Source organism: Phaseolus vulgaris, chromosome 1 (assembly GCF_051622355.1).
Source record: "Phaseolus vulgaris cultivar YP4 chromosome 1, ASM5162235v1, whole genome shotgun sequence".
NCBI lineage: Eukaryota > Viridiplantae > Streptophyta > Magnoliopsida > Fabales > Fabaceae > Phaseolus > Phaseolus vulgaris.
Window position 1 is genome coordinate 48,482,486 of NC_143498.1, and position 22,315 is coordinate 48,504,800.

At 31.6% G+C, this 22,315-nt stretch overlaps 1 protein-coding gene and 1 pseudogene across 1 annotated transcript; both read right to left on the reverse strand.

The window, feature by feature from the left end:
- Nucleotides 1-111: 111 nt before the first annotated feature.
- On the reverse strand, nt 112-4,154 carry LOC150029671 (ABC transporter G family member 34-like; annotated as a pseudogene).
- Nucleotides 4,155-13,091: 8,937 nt separating this feature from the next.
- Nucleotides 13,092-21,989, reverse strand: LOC137816214 (ABC transporter G family member 34). The gene is made up of 20 exons (XM_090304644.1): nt 21,640-21,989; nt 21,355-21,475; nt 20,241-20,329; nt 19,966-20,050; nt 19,568-19,858; nt 18,497-18,587; nt 17,403-18,303; nt 17,101-17,261; nt 16,830-16,933; nt 16,533-16,698; nt 16,373-16,447; nt 16,021-16,145; nt 15,385-15,717; nt 14,996-15,286; nt 14,796-14,879; nt 14,525-14,658; nt 14,213-14,440; nt 13,899-14,070; nt 13,544-13,798; nt 13,092-13,426 (listed from the first exon to the last, which is right to left on the reverse strand). Exons 1-20 carry the CDS (start codon nt 21,960-21,962, stop codon nt 13,157-13,159), a joined length of 4,299 nt encoding a protein of 1,432 aa, XP_090160770.1. The 5' UTR covers nt 21,963-21,989; the 3' UTR covers nt 13,092-13,156.
- Between the last annotated feature and the right edge of the window lie 326 nt (nt 21,990-22,315).

Here is a 22,315-nt window from a genome sequence, read left to right on the forward strand (position 1 = left end):
AAAATTGAGACATACTTGTGCATATAATTTTTTTTTGTCAATTTATAAATTTATATAATTCATAATTATATAATATAGAGATTTGTGTCCCCGTGTCTTACATTTTAGAGATTATAGTGTTGAAGTGTCCGTGTCTGTGTATGTGTTTGTGTCTATATTTGTGTCTGTGTATGTGTCTGTGTCTGTGTCTGTGTCTGTGTCTGTCAGTGTGTCAGTGTGACTGTATCTGTGTCTGTCAGCGTGTCTGTATCTGTGTCTGTCAGTGTGTCTGTGTCTATAAATATATGTGTCTGTCAGTGTGTCTGTGTCTATAAATATATGTGTCTGTCAGTGTCTATGCCTATATCTATGAGTGTTTGTGCTATATAATATTAATGCTTAATTTCCATTCACCAACTTTAAAAAATTAGAAATTATTATTGAGACAAATTTTTCAAACTGATTATTATTAAATTCAACTAAATTATTTTATACAACCATAAGTAATTAGATTACAGAGTATGAATTTCACATGACCAATGTATTTTATTTAAATTTTTTAAAAATTAAAAGGTGTGAAACAAAAGTGTTGCGGCTAAAAACTTTATTATTGGAAATCTATTTACAAATTGACCATCTTTAGATCCTCTATGAAAATGTTGATTTTTTTCTCTTCTTAAAAAGGTGTTGACTTTTGGTCCATCTCTTTATGATTTAACAGAATTAAATTTTATTAATGTACAAAATGAGATTTACTTTTTACATCAAATTTTGAATTAATATATTTTTTTTTACATTAATTAGAATTACTAACAATGGGCTTTGCATAAGTATATTTACATTTTTATTATATTAAAAATTATATAATTTTATTATTTCTATGAATAATTAATTAAATAAAAATAATATATATAATTTTTGTAAAACATAGTATTAAAAATTTGTATAACAATTATTTTTTAAAAGTTATTTATAACTTTTGAAATAAAAAATTATTCAATTATTTATTTTATTAATTAAATAATTATTTATTTATTTATTAAAGTGTAAAATTGTTCAATTAAAAGATAACACCAAAATAATGTATCTCTTTATATAATGGTATATATTAAATGAAAAGTGATATTATTATACTAAATATTTTAACACATCACTTGTGATGAAATATTTATATTAATTTGAAATTATATTTTTTAAATTCGTAATTCAATCAATAGCATTTTATGTTTTTTTAATCAATAATTGTCTCCAATCAACATAAATTTAGGTATATATATTACAATTTATTGTGAATATGGTATTTTATTAATTGAAAACACTTTTACAATTTTGAAATAAAATTTTAAACTCTTGTGTTCTATATTTTATTTTTTGTAACGATATAAAATAATTTTGTATTAAGTGAACCAATATTTTAAAGTATTATTTAATTTTATAACATTTCAGTTGTTTGTAAAATACGTGTATAATATAGGTATTTTATAGTATTAATTCTATCTCGTGGACTTAGACTTGTATGTATGGCTAAAACTTTGATGTGTGTAGACAATATTGTATTCTGAGCATATAGTAATTCAAAAATTCTTTTATCATTTTCCTTAGATTGAGTTCAAGTTAGTTACCTTATTGCTTTCAAAATGAATACTATATAAACATCTTTTTATAGAAATTACTTTGACTTCTCAACATATTTTACTTAATAACAAGAAGAAGAAAAAACCATATTATATTAGTGTACATTTTTAACTTTTCAATTTTAATCAAATTAAAAAAAATATTAATTTTAATAGAACAAAAAAAATTGTTTGATATATACACACACTTAAAAAATAATATAAAGAAATCTATGCAAACTCTTCATAATACGATAAAATATATTATATCAACTAATAACTAGGTTAAGAAAGAACATTATGGTTCCTAAGTTCAACTCTTCATTCCTTTAAAAAGAAGGTTTAACTGAGAATAGCTTTTTTTTCTCTAATATTGATATATATTTAGCGAGTTAATTGGATTTTAGTTTGACTCTGAACTCTATAAAATTCATACTCACATAAAGCTCTATTCTCATTGATTCTATCAATTTTAAATATTTCTAGGAAAGTGTTTCATGGATATCTTTTTCTTATTTTTTTTTTCCTTTTATCTTTTGTGAAACAATTAACTAATTAAGTAATTGACCTGTTGTGACACGCTTTCTTTGACCACCAGAGATGCCCCTTCTCATGTTATCACCAACCACAGTGTCAGCACAAGTATCCAATCCAAGTATCTGTCGTAATACCAGAGAAATCAATGTAAATATATTATAAATATATGTTATACCATAAAATATGACCCTTGTTTGTTCTTACTCCTATAAAAGCTGCTTTTAAAAATCCCTAAATAATTTTTAATAAATGTAGGTATTAAAAGTAAAAACTAATGAGGTAATATTTTTAAGAACTAAAATATATAAATCATCATATTTTCAAATATAAAAAACATGTTTAACAACCTAGGAAGTAATATAATAGTAATTAATATGAAGTTGACCGAACAAAAGTTACAAACCTTGAGAACATAGTCTGTTTGGAAATTGGTTTTTTGACCTGCTATGGCTGTGGCCTTCATAAATGCATCAATCTCAGGAGGATCTGGCTTTATTCCTTTTTGTTTCTCCCTTGGTAAAAGTTCTTCTAACATTTCATACCTCGTCCCAACACCTAGACAACGTCCCGAAAAATCTAATGTCTCTCTCACTGTCATTTCTCCACTGTGAAGGTCATGTTGACCAATATAGGCACAAGTTTTTTTAGCAACAAATTCATTCAGTTCATGACCACAATATGTTATTCTCCCTGAAACCTGATGATCACCATATATAACAGCACTCTTTTGTGAGAAAGAATGTGATAAGAAGAAACCAAGAACAAATATTTAACTAAATTGAGTATAATCCAACATAGGTACGAAATTAATGAGAGTGAACCTTTAAATTTTGGTCAAGATTTCCTGCAAGTGCTAGAAGTAATGTTGTTTTCCCTGCACCTGGAGGACCTAGAAGTAGGGTCATCCTGATAAATGACCATGTTAAATAAAATAACATTTACTAATTAATACTAAACTATATTAAATAAATAAAACAAAAAGCTTCTAATTAATAACATTTTCCATTACTATATTATTACCTCGATGGTTTGAGAATTCCGCTAACATCTTTAAGAATAGTAAGTTTTCTCTTCTGCGAAGGTGCAAGGCCAAACAATCCCAGAATTCCCTACCAATCACAGCAATTGAATAAGGAAATTATTTAAAATAAAAAATTGACGTACCTATGGTTAAAGCTAGCTACTAAAAATGTATTTATACAATTTTATATAAAATTTGTATAGAATAAGAGAAAAGAGTGAAAAACTGCTACCACATAATTGATGAGATACAAAGAAATTAAAAAGAAATAAATTTTATATTACTATTATTATTATATAAATAATATTCTTGTGATTCAAAATAGAAGTTTCTTCCAACATTTGTGCTTCAAAGGAGCAAATGAAATTAAATACCTCAAAAGTATTGAGAGTAACATTAAACAAGGTAGGAAGTGCTCTACTTCCAACATGCATGTCTCCCTCCACTGATAAATTTCTGTATAGGACTTCTATTTTTGGAATTTCAATCCCCACCCTGTTATTAACAAACATCAATGTCGAACAAAATAGTCACAATATTAATCCTTTCATACCAACAAATAACAACAGTTAATAATAACAATAACAAATAAAAGTTTAAAAAAATTCCACAAACTACAAACACTGTTAACCCTAGACGATGAAAGACAAGGGCACACACCTATCAATTCTGTCTCTAAGTCTAAGAAGAAACTTGTCATGGTCTTCTTCCACAAATTTGAGTACACTCTCCAACAGCTGCTTCCTGTCCTGCAATCTGAGATTAGTGACATCAACTTGGTAACTTAAAAGCTTTCCATTATCAAGCACTACACTTAGCATCCCTTTCCTCATTCTCTCGAAAGTGGGCAAACGCTGGATGGCAGCCCATTCATTATCCTCTTCAGTGTCTCCGCTCCTTATGTCGGTTATCTCTGCTGTCCCATCCCTCTTGTAACTCTCCGACCAGTTCCCATGATTTCTTTTTCCTGTCACCAAATCGCTTATAGCGTCTGTGGATGCCATCTAATCTTCTACACAAGCTCACTTACAAGCACAACTTTGAATGAATGTCTAGTGTTATGTAGATCTCAAATCACATACTCAGATCACTCCAAGTTTGAAAGGAGAGAGATGAACAAGAGAGAATGATCAAAATTTGTGTAGGTTTTGGTGTGTATATATGTATGGATGCATGTCTCTCAGAGGTGTTTATGAACTGATGAGTTAAACTAAAAAAGCTATAACTCCCGTGAGTGTTAGGTTAGAGAGTGATGCAGAAGTTGCTCAAAGTAGCTTTATTAATGACATAAAAACTACATTGAAGAAGGCTTAGTGTGTGTTGGGAACCCATTTTTCAATGCAAGTTAATGCTATCTCTCCAAGTTGAAACATTCAATTACATGGAAGATACTATTTTTTGTGCTTCCAAATGGACTTGAATCTCATTGCATTAAACCTCAGAAGCAAACATACCAAACAAAACATTTAATGAATGCTTGGATTGGATTATGTAAAGGAGTTACTCATATCATCCTGTTGTTTATAACTTTGACATTACTAAATCAATAGATGATTAAGTAGGAGACAGGGTTATTAAAATAGGGTGTTTCATTGCTTTGGATCTGTTAATTAACTTAATGTTTATGTCATTAAATCCATTTTAATCGATATAACTAATCCGGTTAAGCGGTGAAGTTAAGTTATCCAGGGTCCACTGTCTGGTTTCACATCTCAATGTGTTGTCTGCTGCAGACAGTGAATACTTGGTGGTCCATGTACAGTCTTACACTTATCAAGAGGTGCAGGCAAAATCTAATGAAAAATGAAAAATGTGCCTTCTGTTTTGCTTTCTCCAATGCCATGCATACTACAAGAGATTCACAAGGTGGTCAGTGTTATTAAATGCGTGAGTACAGTCTTAAGAAAAGTGTCTGAGAAATTAACCAAGTTGGTTGTCTCTTTATGTTAAGTCAATAGAACCGAGAAGGAAAGATTACAGAAGGAAGGGTTAGTAAACTTTTTTCCCAGTTTAGAAAATAGTCAAAACAAAGAGGGAGAGAAAGAGTGAGAAACACTTGGATATTGTAACTTACATTATAGAATAAGGAAATATAAAATTCCTAAATCCAAAACTAATGGGAATACTCTAAAAGGTTCAATACAATATGGAGTAAAATTAAGAAACAGTGTTATTTAATTTATTGTGTATATGAATTAGAATAAGAAAATTTTAGTACTCTAATTCTCTAACAACGTTAAATAAAACAAACTCTTCATAGTTAAGCATAACTTGATTTCTTCCGTGCATATATGTGCATAATCTAATAGTCCCTCAAAACATCCACAAGCATCATCGAAAATTATTATTTTTTACGAATATTCTTCCTACTTTTATTTTTGGCTCATTATATCATAACTTATTCAAACGGTTATATATGGATTTTGTCCTGCTATCTTTACTAGCACTTGTTACAGTTTTTAACCAATAAGAATTTTTTTATTACCAAGAATTAAAATGAATAAATATTTTTGTCAACGGTAAGATTTTCATATTCAAATTTTTGTTAACATTCAAACTTTTAATCACCCGGGTTAATAAATTTACCTATCAAATGGACAACCAATGGCACTTTTAGCTAGATTTTTATACAAGTAAACTTAATTATCTTTTGCACTTATTAAAATAATAATTAATTTATTTTAATATTTTTTTAATATAATAAAAAATTACCCTCACATTAAATTTATTAAGAATGATATTTAAATTTAAAAATACTTTTAAAATAATAAATAAACTAAATTTAAAGAATTAAAATTTACTAATATATTTAAATCCATAAATATATTTTTACTTATATTTAAATTAAAAGGGAGTACCATAGTTTTATATATGTGACTCTTGTTCCCTGTGTACCAATGTTGCACCAATAAAAAATATAATAAACATCAGAAATCAGAAAAAGAACAATAATTCCACCAAGAGTCACTAAAGTTGTAACCCTTTTCATATTCTACCTGGACTCATTGAAAATCACCAATAAAGATATATCAAAGTTTACTCCAAGTTCAAGGAATTGCTCCTCCATTGGTGGTGTTGCAAGAGGACCAGTTTCTTTCATTGTGATTGATCTCTAAACTTAACTGAAGTAAAGAGAGTATTGTTTTGTGATGTAATTTTTTTTTTGTCAAAAATTATTCTGATAGAATCTCTTGATGGTGTTGTAGAATATCAATGGTAGGGATACCGTGCATGAGTCTATATATTCACCTGTTTGTGTCTCACATTGAGTCGAAGCTGAACTTTGACCAGTTTAGGATGAATTTTTCTTCTGAGACGGGTCTTGTAGTTTGGAACACAATCTGGGTAGGGGTAGTTAGCGAAATCTGGAGTCACAGGAATCGCCTAATTTTCAAAAGAGGAGTGGCGGATGCATCTAAAGTTTTTGCATTGGTACAAGTAAAGGTTTGGTCCTGGATGTCTACAAATTCCCGGTTAGTTTTTTTCTCCTATTCTGATTGGTGTTTGAAACTAATGGAGTGTATGAGGTTAGTTTCCTGAAGCTGTTCTTTTTGCTAGTTCATACAAGGGCAGGGTTTGTCTTGTTGGTTTAGGCGGTAAGCAGTTGGGACTGGTATTTAGTAATGTGTATAAGAGTTGAACCACCCCTAAAGTGGTTCTAATTTATTTATTTGTTATTGCCGATAAAAAAAACTATAACATGGTATAAGAGCTTTTTTTTTCTTTGCTGCCTTTTTCTCATGTCTTCTTTCACCTCTACTGAGGGCATGTTCCATGCTTCCATGAGGTCTTCCGTTCCAACTTGCATCATTTCACAACACATATTTTTCTCAAACTATTTGATGACAATTTCCTACTATGAAAACAACAGGTTCTTGCAACTGTTGATGGTCTGTCCGTTGCTGATGGCTCCTCTACCTCCTCTAATCCTACTTACTTCTCCTACAAGCAGCAAGACAGTCTCACTATTGTCTGGATATTAGCCTTTATGACTGTTTCTTTTTTGACCAAAATGGTAGGTCTTCAAATTTCATCTCAAATCTAGTCCACTTTATATACGTACTTTGCATCAAACACTCGTGCTCAGATCAAGAAATACAGACTGCGCCTCAAGACTTCCAAGAATGATCGGACTATAAATGTCTATCTTTTAGAAACAAAAAGAACTGTTGATTCCCTAGCGGCCATAGGTGCTCCAATCACGAAGATCATTCTTGTTGGTCTCTCAGAAGATTATATGATCCTTTTGTCGCCTCCATCATGTGCAGGTCTGACTCTGACCCATACACCATAAATGAAATAAAAGCTCTTCTGTTACCACAAGAAAGACATCTTGATGTTGTTGTCTTGTGGAATCCAGTGCATTCCAAATATTTAATCATATAAATATTTTCTAAATCTTAATTAATTAATATTTATAATTTGATAAATTAATATGATAATTACTTTTAAATGTTAAATTATTTTATTATGATTAATAATTGGAATGAAACTTTATTTATAAATATTAATGATTTAAGTTACAATACTGTTATTTATTTGTGTAATTCAACTAATACATTTAACTAATATTTTAAATTATTTTTTATTTTAATTTTTAATTTTAAAAAAAAGTTGGTCACGGTCTTTGGTTAGCCAGTTAGACGAGACAAGACTACTTAGAGTGAATTAGTGGGTTGAAAACACCAATCTAATCTTGACAAATTAGCCACCTAAGTCCCCTTTGTAACTTTTATAAAAAATTATCACATTAAATAAAAATACTTTTTGTTGTTGTAAATAGTGATGAATGATGATTTGTTACGGCAAGTGCACCACGTTTGTCAAAAGTAATAATTGTTCCTAAAAACGGATATTGATCCCACAAGTAACAATGAATTATCGAATACAATTATATAACAACAGAACAATAAAAAGAGTTTAGAAGTGATTGTGTTGGCATGGATAATCAGAAAACAAAAAAAAAATTAGTTGCTTCAATTGGAAAAATAGGGATTAGGTTTCATCTCTCCCACTATCATGTATTTTGATTAAAATGTTAATATTGAGTTCTTTGATTGGAATTGATGTCCGTAGAAAATTCATTTATATTGATTCCTCGCATATAAAATCCTTAAGAATGTTAATGACAATTAACATTTCAAGTCTATTCCTAGCACTCAAATATGTTAAGAGTATTGTTGTTTAGGTCAGAAACCTAAAAATACCTCCCGGTCAGATTTAAGATTCTCAATCTGTCACAGAAAGTTAAAAGTAAAACAACAATACCAATAATCAATCAATAAATATAATATATCACTTCAATACATAAGAGTTTGAGCAGATTACTCTCAATTCCAAATGGTAGAATTAACAATGCATACTTCTAGCACCTTTAATTCTCCCAATTGGGTTACAATTCACTCTATGGTGTTTTTCTCTCAATCTGACACACTAGGGTTGAACCTCTAGCCCTCTATTTATCCTAATTTTCTAGGGTTAGGTTGCTTCATGTGTCACGCTAAGGGGCTAAGTGATAAAACATAAAAAAACTCAATCTTTCTATGCATATTTTTCTATTCTGGGACCTTCAGCTTTCTATTTTTAGCTCAAATTATTCTCCTCTACTCCAAATCTTCAATCCTCCCTAGAAATCTGCAATTAACACCAAATTTGGGAATAAAATGCTCTTATTCAAATAAAGCTCATACAAAATGTAAAAAGGTATAAATTTATAAATTAGAGATTATTTTATATGTAAATTATCAATAAATTCTCATAAGTGCCTATATTCTAATATGAAAGACACTTATCAGTCATCATAAAAAACTACAAGTTCACTTAAGTGAGTATATAATTATTTTAAGCAATAGTAGTTTCAATGAAATATCTCTTATATGAAGTACAACAATATCATTCAAAACAAAAAATTATTATCTTGCTTAAAAGTGAACATGACATTCTTTAAGCATATACGAGAGTGTTTAACTTAATGCAAGATAACATAAGTATTAAGGGGATTGTGAAGCGTTGTTTGTTTGGAAAAACAAGAAAATCTCAGTGACTTGGAATTTTTTTTTTTATTCATTAGTGCAAAAAAGCTCTTAGACAACCATTTTTAAAACTCTTAATTGACGGTTTTAAACCGCATTCTATAAGCACGTCGTCTATACTTTTGACTTATAGACGACGACTCACAATCGTAGTCTATAAGACACATATAGACTACAATTATTTTGACTAATCTTAGTTTATACCCTTCTTTAGGCTCTTTATTAATTTTTCATTACTCCCATAATAGACTATGGTTGTTGTCAAAATCGTAGTTTATTTGACACTATAGACTATAATTGTTGTCAACAACCGTAGTTTATTATGATTTTTTTAATTCAATTTATTTTATATGTTTCCTCATCTTAAGTAACATGTTCATTTAACAAACCCAACCAAATACAAATTTCAGACAAATACACAATATTTCAAACAATCAAATTATATTTATTATATATATAAAGTATATACATACACCAATATATATTCCTACTCCTATCTATATTAGTTAATTTCCTATACATTAGAAGCATGCTATATTACGTAAACCTATATACTATTCATTAGTTATCTATAAAACCTAATGAAGTATGTGGTCCAAAAATTCCTCACATAGTCCATTGCTTCCGGATGTAATAGTTGAGCATCCATAAAATACTATAATACAAAAATAAGTTCAAATTAGTGTTAAAGTACATGTACTTTATTATAACGAATAATTTAAATATTATTACATGTTCCCAACTAGTGTTAATGTCAACCATGTTAACTTTTGACAATTTGCATTGTATCGACTTTTGAGTATGATATATGCACGTCATGCATTGATTAATAGAAATTACTTGTTACTAGACGTTTAAGTTTTATATGTAGGTAAGTTGATACTGTAGTTATCCTTCAACTATTTGCTTGAGATATGTGGGTAACTTCTTGTGTATGAACAAAACCACACATTAGTGGTATCATTATCACTTAATAATATACAATTCTAACTTTACAAATATAACTAATAGTCTAACTAATTAATAATTTAAACCTAACAATTCCAATTTAACATACTCATGAAAAAATAATATAAATTAATAATAACAACAAAAACATATAAAATAACATGAAAAAATAACTACAAAAACAAAAGTAAAAAATATTTAAGAATAAAAAAAACTTTATTAACCTAGTGGTGGTGGACAACGGCGGCACGGAGGAGATGGGTGGAAGAGACCAAAAACGCAATCAAGAATGCGTCCCTGAACAGTGGAGAACTTGAAAACAACAAATGTGAGCAATGGAGTATGAAAACTTAAAACCAATGAAGCAATGGAGGAAGAACTTATAAAGAGTAATGAAACAAAGACGACAACACATGCAGGGAAGGCAAGGTGCAGGGAAGCGTGAGGAGAACAAAAGTTAAAGCGTAAATTGAGGCACACCCAAAGTAAGGTAAAAAAAACATATAGACAATGATTCTTACAAATAACCGTTGTTTATGTTGAAATTTAAAAACATATACTATTGTTATCATAAAACCGCAGTCAATATCGAACTCATAGACAACTATTCATGTAAAATTGTAGTCTATGTCAAGCTCATAGGCAACTATCCTTGAAAGGAACCATAGTCTATGTTTTAGTCAAGATTATATATGTTGGTTGTATTATGGACCAACATCTATACATTCACTATAATCACAAAAATATCACCACATTTTAATATACGATGTTTTATTATGAAACAACATTGTAAGATTACTATTGGTGGGTTGCGGTTGGATCAGAGCTTGCTTCAGAGTTTTGTGGCTATTCTAAATTGTAAAGTGATGGTAACTCCTTTTGTTTATTTAGGGTTGCCGATAGGAGGGTGTCACAAACGGGGTGCGTTTTGGAGCAGGGTGATAGAGAGAGTTCAGGGTAAATTGTCAAGATGGAGAGGCAAGTGTCTGTCGTTGGTTGTGAGGATTTGCTTGTTAAAATCAGTTCTCTCCTCAATCCCGTTATTTGTTTATGTCATTGTTTAAGTTACCTTCTGTGGTGACAGAGAAGTTAGTTCGAATACAAAGGAGTTTCCTTTGGGGATGGGGTTCAGATGGTAGGAAGATCGCTTGGGCCTTTTGGAAAAAGGTTTGTGAGCCTCGTGACTATGGGGGTCTAGGTATTATTGACCTAAGGTTGTTTAATTTGGCTCTATTAGGTAAGTGGATCTGGAGATTGGGTACGGATAAAGGTGGTATGTGGAAAGAGATCCTCGCTTCTAAGTACGGTGGGTGGAGAAGCTTGAGAGAGGAAGGTAAAGTTGGTAGGGGCTCTCTTTGGTGGAAAGATTTGAAGGAGGTGTGAGCTTCAGAGGGTTGGGGAAGAAGTTTTGAAGATGGGTTTGAGTGGGAAGTTGGTGAGGGGAGGGCTATCCTTTTTTGGGAGGACAGTTGGTTGAGTTGTGGAGCGTTGAAGAGTGTTTTCCCGAGAATTTTCTCTCTTAGTGTGACAAAAGGTGCAAAGGTGGCTGAACTAGGGAATTGGATTGATGGTGTTTGGGTGTGGCACTTTGAATGGCGTAGACCATTTTTTGAATGGGAGAAACCTCTGGTGGAGCAGTTCTTTCAGTTACTACAAGGGGCGAAGTTGGAATCGGGGAAGGCAGATTGCTGGATTTGGAAGGCAGGGGGATTTCATACTTTTATGGTTAACTCAACCTATTTTTAGGTTAGGAATGATAGAGTTGGGGAGGTTTCTCCAGTTTACAGTAAGTTGTGGAGGTGCAAAGCTTTGCCTTCCGCTTTGGTCACTGCTTGGAGGGTGATGGAGAATAAGATTGCTACTAGGGTAAATTTGGAAAGGCGAGGGGTGGTGGTAGAGAATCTGGTGTGTGGTTTGTGTGGGAAGGTGGAAGAGTCGTCCAGTCATCTGTTTTCCGTCTGCGAGTTTACCTGGCGGGTGTGGTATCTTTGTTTTGAGTGGCTTGGAGTGTCGTTTGTTATTCACAAGGACCCTTTGGTAAACTTCCAACAATTCAGGTTGTGTTCGGCTTCTGATGTGGTTAATGACGTTTGGGGAGCGATTTGGGTTGGTGTTGTGAGTGGAATTTGGAGACATAGGAACTTGATGACCTTCGACAGGGGTGTGGTAGATGCGCTCGAGGTATTTGCACTGGTACAGGTAAATGTTTGGTTTTGGATTTTTGCAAAGTCCTATTGTAATTCCTTTACGTACCCCAATTGGATTTTGAACCCAGTGGATTGTATGAGGCTGGTTGTTTAATGCTTTCTTGAGTTGGTTTAGTTGTTCCTTATTTAAGTTGGAAGGTGTTTCTTGGTTGGAAGTTGGTAAAGCGCTAGCTTTTTATGTATAAGGGTTGAACCACCCCTGAAATGGTTCCCATTTATTTATTTTTTATTACTGATAAAAAAAAATTGACATCAAATAAAGTTTGCACTAGTGATTTCTAATAACTTCTACAATAAATAAACTATAATTGTTTGTTGTTATTGAATATCATCAGTATCAAATTACTCTTCATTTCTATTTATCTACAAACTAGATTTGATTTTCTTAACGGTCTTTTCAAACCACAATTTTTTATTTTTTATTCGAAATTTGTAAAAAATTATCAAAATGAAATGTAATCTTATATAACAATTTAAATGGTTTATTGAAAATTTAAGATATAACTTACTTATTGAAAGATGATTCCTCATTATAAATTTTAATATAATATAATTTATATATTAAAAAATATACATCTATTATCAATTTTAATTATGCAAATGTTAAATCATAAAAGAGGTACACACGTGTAGGCACATTTTAATATTTCTAACATCAAATTTTACAACTTTATTGTTTAAATATTTCAAAGATAATTATTTCTATATAATTTTTTTATGCTATACGAAAACTAGCCTAAACTTCTATACAATATAGTTTTGAATGACATAATCAAAACTAAGGGGAGATATAAGAGGATCTCATCTCATCTCATCTCATCATCGTTTTTGGAAGTTAAGGAATTTGATGCCATAGGCAAAAACAAACAAGAAAAGAAGAACCCAGCCTAGGTGAACAATAACGACCACTGGCAGAAAGTGATACTCATAACCGAAGGTTTCCTTAATCAGTTCCTTCACCATCATGTTTTTAGCTCCTGGAATTTCCACTTCTGCATTATCATCACCAAGTTGAGAGGTAACAATGCCATACAGTGTCCAAGCATTAGGAGTAAGCCAATAGTACCATCTCCACCATACAGGAATTTGCTGCAACATTTAGGAGAAACATAAGTTACCATATACGTGTTAAAAAAAAGAACAAACCTGGTTTCCAACATTATACTATACTATGAATTAATATACCAAAATAGTAACTAATCGTACCGTCCTAGGAATGATAAAGCCACAGAAGGTGTTCCAGACGGTCAAGAAGAAGGAATTGCAAATGGATGCAATTTGGAAACTCGGGGTTAGGGAAACAATCATCATCCCATATAGTGTGTAGTAGATCAAACAAATGAATATGAAGTAGTAGAATGAAAAAAATTTCGTCGCCTTCCATTCAAACCCCATCATGGAGTAGATTATGACACAGAAGACTGTTGTTTGAATAGCATTATAAATTCCCTCCACTGCCACCTACGCAATCAGTTAGCGCAATAGGATATATAAGAAATCTATGAAGGGAATCTGTGTCCCACAAAGATACATAAACTTACTAACAAAAAACAATTTCTACCTGACTAACTGCATAGGTCAATGTTGAATACATCCCTGCTGCTCTTTCACGATACAATACAGTTCTTTCTATGTCAAGAATTGGCTGTACTCCCATAGTGTTCGAGGTTCCAAGGAACATCACAGCAGCATACATGGCTCCTAGAAGATCCCATATATCTTGTTGCTTTTTGCTGCTCGTCAAATTAGTTTAGTTAGCAACATAAATAGTCAATGAATTTCAAATTCAATTTAACTTTCCAAGATCATAACAAAGCCTTCTATTTAATGATTATAGGCAAATAGAATGAGTATATAAATTATTAATTAACTTACATATTTTTGGCTTTATTCAAGAAGATTAGACCAAAGATTATCCCAATGAGTATTGTGAAGACGAATCGAGGGCCATTGTAGGAAGGATTTCTCCAATAAGACCAGTACTGTTTCCAAAAACAAGCCTTGCACTGCACAGAGAATGATTGGGAATATTTGGTCGGGAAGTGCAAGTCATTGGAATTTGGTGATGGAGTACTGAGTTCTTTGATAAGCTCTTGATTATCTCTGTAAAAAGTAAAAAGGATAAAAAGTTATTATTCGTAATGCTAGAATTATCGAAACTAGTAAAAAATCATAGGAAAAATTTACCGGTAAAGAGTCGAGTTAACGTAAATATCCGCAAAATCTATTCCAAGTTGAGCTTCATATGAGGGAGTGCTAATCTCAAGCATCCATGTTGCAGGATTATAGCCATCCTTGATTTTTGGAACCCCTGGAATAGCCTACAGCAAAATATTCATTTATATATATAAGTAAAGAAAATATTGCCACTGAAATTATAAGCTGCTCACTCAGAATAAAGCAAACAAAGTATTGATATCATAGCTCTATTAAAATGACAGACAAAAAAATTCCATACTTCAAAGTATTCAATGAGCTGCTGTGAATAGTGACCAAGAGGTCCAGCATAGATAACTTTCCCTCCTCTTTTCAACAACAGTAACTGCAGTGACGAAGAGATCAAATTTGAACATTAAATGCAGTACAAAGAAACAATAAACTAAAGAAATAATAATGCATTTTCCATATTAACTCTAGTAGTTTCCTATACCAATTTACCTCATCAAAAGCTTCAAAAATGTCTATGCTTGGTTGATGAATTGTGCACACAACGGTTCTGCCAGTGTCCACTGTGTTTCTCACAGTTCGCATAACAATAGCAGCGGCTCTAGCATCAAGGCCAGATGTTGGTTCATCCATAAAGATAATCGAAGGGTTGGCAACCAATTCTACCGCAATAGTAAGCCTCTTCCTTTGTTCAGTTGATAGACCGTTTACGCCTGGAAGCCCCACAAGTGCATCTTTGATTGATTTAAGCTCAATCAACTCCATAATTTCTTCAACAAACATCTGTATCACCATACAAAATTAAAAAAATATTAGCCTTACAATTTACTAAATTCATAATGGCCAAGAAAATATTACAATTTAAGTTTGTCCCCACACACCTTTCTCGTTTGTGCATTTACATCTGATGGAAGGCGAAGCCATGCTGAAAATAATAGTGATTCATATACAGTAACATTGGGAGAATGAATGTCATTCTGTTCACAGTAGCCACTGACACGAGCAAATGTTGCTTGGTTCTTTGGGTAACCTGAGATGCTAATACTTCCTTCGATGTATCCACCTGTTTTTCTTCCAGCTAATACGTCCATAAGGGTTGTCTTCCCAGCACCACTAACACCCATAAGGGCTGTCAATACACCTGGTCTAAAAGCACCACTGGCATCATGCAGTAGTTGAAGTCTATCTTCATCGATTCCTTGACTTTTCATTTCCTGATAAACATAAAACAAAACCAGAAGTTCTCAATAACGTTCACAGGAGGCTTTAAGTTCTAACTTTCTACGGAAACATAGAAACCATTTTGGTAAACATATATATACAATGGCATTGAACAAAGGTATGATCCTAGTGAATTTAAAGTGATGGTAAGAAGAACACTCCATGTATGTTTAAAATCTTAAAACATAGTTCACGTACACCACATTTTCAGTTTAATTGTTTTGGGAAGTATGGGGGAAGAATTAATCACATGAAAGTGATATTACAATATTATTTGAAGGTATTCATTGACTTACAGCAGGCATGTCTACGTAGTAGTCCACATTATTGAATGCAAGTGAAAGAGGTTGAAACGGCATGACCATTCCTGTACTTCTTTCTCGGCGAGAAGCATTTCTTACTGCCATGTCTATGCCTTGACCTCCTGTTCATCAGAAGGACAGAGTATTGAATAATAGCATCAATCATAAGTTTGAATTGCCTGAGAATAACAATCCATTATTCTTTTCAAAAACGGATGCAATGTCATGAAAAAAATTATAAAACTAAAACTATTTAACTAGAATAGTGCGACTAAAAACTTGAATGAAAATGAAATACAATATGCAAGAATGAAACCCCGACAATTTTTAAGTAGCAATGAAATGCACTTGAATGAGCAAGAAATACCTTCCTTCTTCCTGTCATCTTCATCCGTGATGAATGCTTTTGAATCACCAATAGCTGAAATTTTGTTTAATTAAAATGGTTCAGTAGTGTTGAAAACTCCATTCATTTATAGTCTATTAAATCTAGAGATATATCTTACCATTCAAATAAGTCAATGCAGCAATGGCGAGAAGGTTGAAAAGAAGAACAAACCCAAACAAAGCTCCAATGCATATCCAGAACCAGTAATCTTCTGTGTAAAATCCTTTAGACTTGAGAAGTACTTTTCCAACGGTAGGTGCATCAATTCTAGAGTCTGTATTTGGCTGAAAATAAAATAAAAAATTGACAACGCTTGGAGTTAATGGAGTTTATTTAGACTCTGCATTTGTTTTGTATTTGAACGTATGCAACATGGGCAATAAAAAATAAGATTGAGAAAAAAAGCATTTCTTACTTTACTCCATCTTTCATCCAAAAATTCATTTACTACTAAGGCATTCTGACCATAACTCAGAGGAGAAACATAGTAACCCCATTTCAACCATGGTTTGATATTATCTGCAGGCATAAAAGAAATTTTGCTGAAATAAGTGCTCGTTTAAACCATGTAACTGTAAAAGATGAATATTAAACAAAACAATTCAATCTCAATGTCATTTTTTCTTTTACGTTTCCTTGAACTAGCATATATCTAAAAGATTAAGAAATGAATGATGATGTCTCACTTTTTGAGACAACAAATCCTCCAAGCGCAAAGATTATTTGATATATCAAACCACTCAGTATAGCAGCACCAACATTTGTTCTACCAATTGCACCAATGAGCCGGAATAGAGAGATGGACATTTGATGGATGCCAAACAATGCCAATAATTGTTTGAAAAATCTGGGGAAACAGAATGATTAGTGAGTTTTAGAATTTTCATTCTAGACTGAAAAATCCATAATTGTCAAAAATCCAAACATAAAAAGTAGTTTGAAAAATAATGGTGAAAGCAGGAAAAGGATGGAAGCAAAGCCACAGGACCTGCTAGCTGAGGGAGCAAATCCAATTGGATAGTATGTTAGAACAATCCATACTGCTGATTCCACAACGGAAATGGGGATCCTGAGAACCCATATAGGTAAGGCAAACGCCCATGCAGGGTAGAACATGAAATCCCTTTGTTTGTAAAAAACAGGAAGCCTGGCAACAATCATGGCTTGTTCTGTGAACCCATTGAACAACATGTTCACTAGAGAAAAAAACAGTGCTCCAAAGAACTTTCCCCCGTCTTCAACAGTGCCCACTGGCATTTTAACTCTAAGAAACACAGTAGAGCCTATAATAGATAATACAATTAACTGTATTATCCTATATACGTAGACAAACTTGTCGCGTTTCATAAGCAACCATTCTCTTGAGAAACATGCCTTCAGCAGTTCCCAACTTGATATACCATACTTGTCTTTAACTAAGGCAGCACGATGAGTTTGGTTCTTATCATAAGGAACCTTAAGCTCTGCTGCAACCTTCTCTCCTATGTGAAACGAATGGAAAGCCTCTGCAAATTGAGGAACTGAAACATATCTGTAAGGTTCATCTCTTCTACACCAATACTGCTGCTGATCGTTCTTAGATGTTACTTCTTGTAGAAAGTCAGCAACTCCCTTTCTTGGAGGACATTGGAAACCCATGTTTTGAAAGAACTCAAGCACATTTTGACGTGGACCTTGGCACACAATCTGACCTTCTGAAAGTAGAATAATGTCATCAAACAGTTCATATGTCTCAGGTGGTGGTTGAAGAAGAGATATGACCATGGTTTCATCCATTATATGAACAATTTGGCTCATGAACTTGCATATCTGAAACGTGGTGGAACTGTCCAGTCCTGTTGATATTTCATCCATAAAAAGTGCCTTTGCCGGTCCTACCAGCATCTCCCCTACACTCAGTTACAACTGGAGCAGTAAGATTCTAAGCCATTGGAAGAGAAATGTTGTTAACAACACTATTTTGTTTAACACTAATAGGACTAAATCATTTTTAACTTAATAATTTTTATGTATTTTACTCTAAGCATATGATAATGAATTGTTTTATTCTTTTGTGAAAAATAAGTATGCGATGTAATTGACCTGTTGTGACACGCTTTCTTTGTCCACCTGAGATGCCCCTGCTCATGTTATTACCAACCACGGTTTCAGCACAGATATCCAATCCAAGTATCTGTTAAAGCACCAGAGAAGTATGTGTAAATAAAAGAATTAAATATATCATTTTTGTTCTTTCAAATGACTTTTGTTATTTGTTTTAGTTCTTACAAAACTTTATTCATATTTTTTATCAATAGAAGCTAAACAAAAAAAAATTTATAAGATTAAATACAATTAAAGGTTTCGACTGATAATTATTAGTTATTTATCTGACAACCTACTTTGGATTTCAATTCTTATTATCAAATACCCATATCTGTGTGCTTGTTTTCTTTCCATTCATTTTAATCATGTTTTTTTATGTCTAAGATGTGTGTGAACTAAAATTAATTTTTTTTAAAAATAATACTGGATCATCCTTGAAATACTACACATTTATTTATTTATTTATAAAAAAATTCAAACTAGAGAAAATTAACAAAATCGATTTTATATTAAAGAACTAGAAAATTAAGTCAAATTTAAGAAATTAAAAATATATATTTAAGTTTACTTATTAAATTTTCCTTTCTTTATTATAAAACACATTTGAGAATAAATTGTTGATTTTTTATAATAAAATATTTTAAAATTTAAATATTCTATATTTATATTACTTGTTTATTCATATTAAATATTAAAAATATTTATATTTTATTTTAATGAATAGTGAGTACAGAGAACTTTAAAGATCATTAATAATAAAGGTCAATTTGGTTCGTTAGTAACATTCTTTTTACAATATAACTAAACTAAATTAATTATTTTATTTATTTTTATGATTACGTTAGAGTACGGAATAGCTTACATAAATTTGTCGCCAATGAATTTAATATAAATATAATTTTATTCAAACTAAAGAGAGTTATTATTATATAAATATTTTTTAGTTTTAAAGAACCCATATTAAAATATTACTTTTATTAATAAGTAACTTATAAAACCACTCTCATTAAATATAGTATTTGAAGTAGTTTTTTATAATAAAGAGAAGTGGGCAACAAAATTACAAACCTTAAGAACATAATCTGTTTGCAAATTGGTTTTTTGACCAGATATGACTGTAGCCTTCATAAATGCATCAATGTCAGCATCAGGTTTGATTCCTTTTTGTTTCTCCCTTCTCAGAAGTTCTTCCAACATTTCATACCTCGTCCCTACACCTAGACAACGTCCTGTAAAATCTAATGTCTCTCTCACTGTCATTTCTCCATAGTGAACATCATTCTGACTAATGTAGGCACAAGTTTTCTTAGACACAAATTCGTTAAGTTCATGCCCACAATAACTTACTTTCCCACCAACCTGATCATCATAATATAAATTTGCAGTGAAAAAAACAATAAGAGTGAAGAAATTATTTAAGTAAATTGACTGAACCAGACAAAAAAATATGAAACCAGAGAGTGAACCTTTAAATCCTGGTCAAGTTTCCCTGCAAGTGCTAGAAGTAATGTTGTTTTTCCTGCACCTGGAGGACCTAGAAGTAGGGTCATCCTGATGTATTACCAGGTTAAATTAAATAAGAATAAGTCTTAAATATCATTAAATAAATAAATAAATGAAAGATCTACTTTGCCAATCAATGATTGTAACATTCATAAATAGAAAATATTCATCCTTCTTTAAAAACTGGGAAACTAATAATATTTCTGGTTAATATATTCTTACTAAATTATTAATGTACCTTGATGGTTTGAGAATTCCACTAACATCTTTAAGAATATTAATTCTTCTCTTCTTCGAAGATGCAAGGCCAACCAATCCAAGAATCGTCTATCAATAAAATCCAAAATAAATATTATAAAAAAAATTCATAAAATCAAATTTAACCAAATCTGAAGCATGTCATAAAATATATGGTTAAAGTCATTCTAATATAAAAGATTCTATAGCAGGTCAGAAAAGGAAAAAAAAATGTAATACAAAATTATGTGATATAAAAAGAAAGTAATTTTTGTAAACAAAAATTATAGAAGGTAATTCATATAAGTATCATAACTATGATTTGGAGAGAAAAAAAAAATGTTTCTTCCAATATTTTAGCTGTAGATTTTAGAGAAACAAATGGAACTAAAGCGAATCTAAAGATAAGTTAACAAATAAAGTCAATTTGGAGAGAAGAGAGATCAGTATACGAAATAACATTTGTATTTTGTGTGAGGAGAAATAGGAAACAAGGTTCTATCTTTTTTGCACTTTGTAGAGTTGCTTGACTGGTGTGGTTTATGTGTTATGAATGGATGGGGTTGGCGTCGACAGATCATTGGGAACCAAAAAGATATTTTATAAATTTTAAGTTGATTGGACTCAGTGAAATTGGTAATTAGATTTGAAGATGTGTGTGGATACCAGTGGTAAACGAAATGTGGAAGTATAATAACAAGATCATTCTTAAAAATGGTAGGATAAACCATATTGAAATTTTCACAATTGAAGGTTTGGTCATAGGAGACTTCCAAGGTTCGTCTTGCAAGTTTCTCGTATTCTGACTGATGCCTTGAGTCACTGATATGCATGAAATCTATCAAAAAAATTTAGGTGAACAAGCATAAAGTGAATTTAGATGAGTTGTAAGGTATGTTCATAGATATGTAGTTAGTTGAAATAGTTTTTCTATTAATTTTATTTTGGAAGTCTTAACTTGTCATGATTATACTACTCTCATCTGATTTAAAATTCCATCTTTAATATATTTTATATATAAAGTCATAAGATGACTTATTGTATAAGTATTGAGATATCATAAAATATCTTTATTATTTATTCGTTTTTTTAATAAAAAAATAACTATAAAGTACCTCAAAACTATTGAGAGTAACATTAAGCAGAGTAGGAAGTGATCTAGTTCCAACATGAACATTTCCCTCCACTGATACATTCTCGAATCTGATTTCAATTTTTGGAATTATAATCCCCACCCTGTATCATAAGAATTGTCAACAAAGTCAGAGAAAAAAAATTACCACTTAATGACAACATCAATAACATAATAGCAACACAGCATTAACAATGGAAGCTGCAACAACAAAAAGAATATTAACATACTAATAAATAATACGATGATAATGACAGATAAAAATCACCTGTTAATTCTATCTCTAAGTTTACGAAGAAATTTCTCATTGTCATCATCAACAAATTTGAGTACTCTCTCCAATAGGTGCTTTTTGTCTTGCAACCTAAGATCAGCCACATCAACATGGCAATGTACAACCTTTCCATTATCAAGCACTACGCTCAACATCCCTTTTCTTATGCGTTCTAGCGTAGGTAAACGCTGCATCTCCGCCCATTTCAGATCCTCCTCACTGTCTTCTTCCTTGCTCCGTCCACTCCTTAACAAAGATGGCGTCCAACCAAGTTCGAAACCCAACGAAGGCCAGCTATGGCGATATTTTTTTTCCATGACAGAATCATCACTCACAGATATGGATGCCATTGATTTCCAAGAATGATAAATGAAGGAATGATAAGAGTGCTATATATATAAATGTGAGTGTTAAATGCAAGATTGAGAAATGAGAGGTTGGTGAAGTGATGTGGAAAAGAGAAGAAACTGTGTGCTCAGTATAGCTATGCATGTGTCAGATAGGAATAGTTATGAACTTATGATGAGAAATGTTGACCGTTCTTTGAATTCTAACATTGACAGCTTCAATCTTCCTCTGGTCAAAATACCAATCCCTAATATTAAATGAAAAAGTTCTTTAAAATGTCATCTTTTTGGTATAAAACATAGTATGTAATTAACTTTGTACT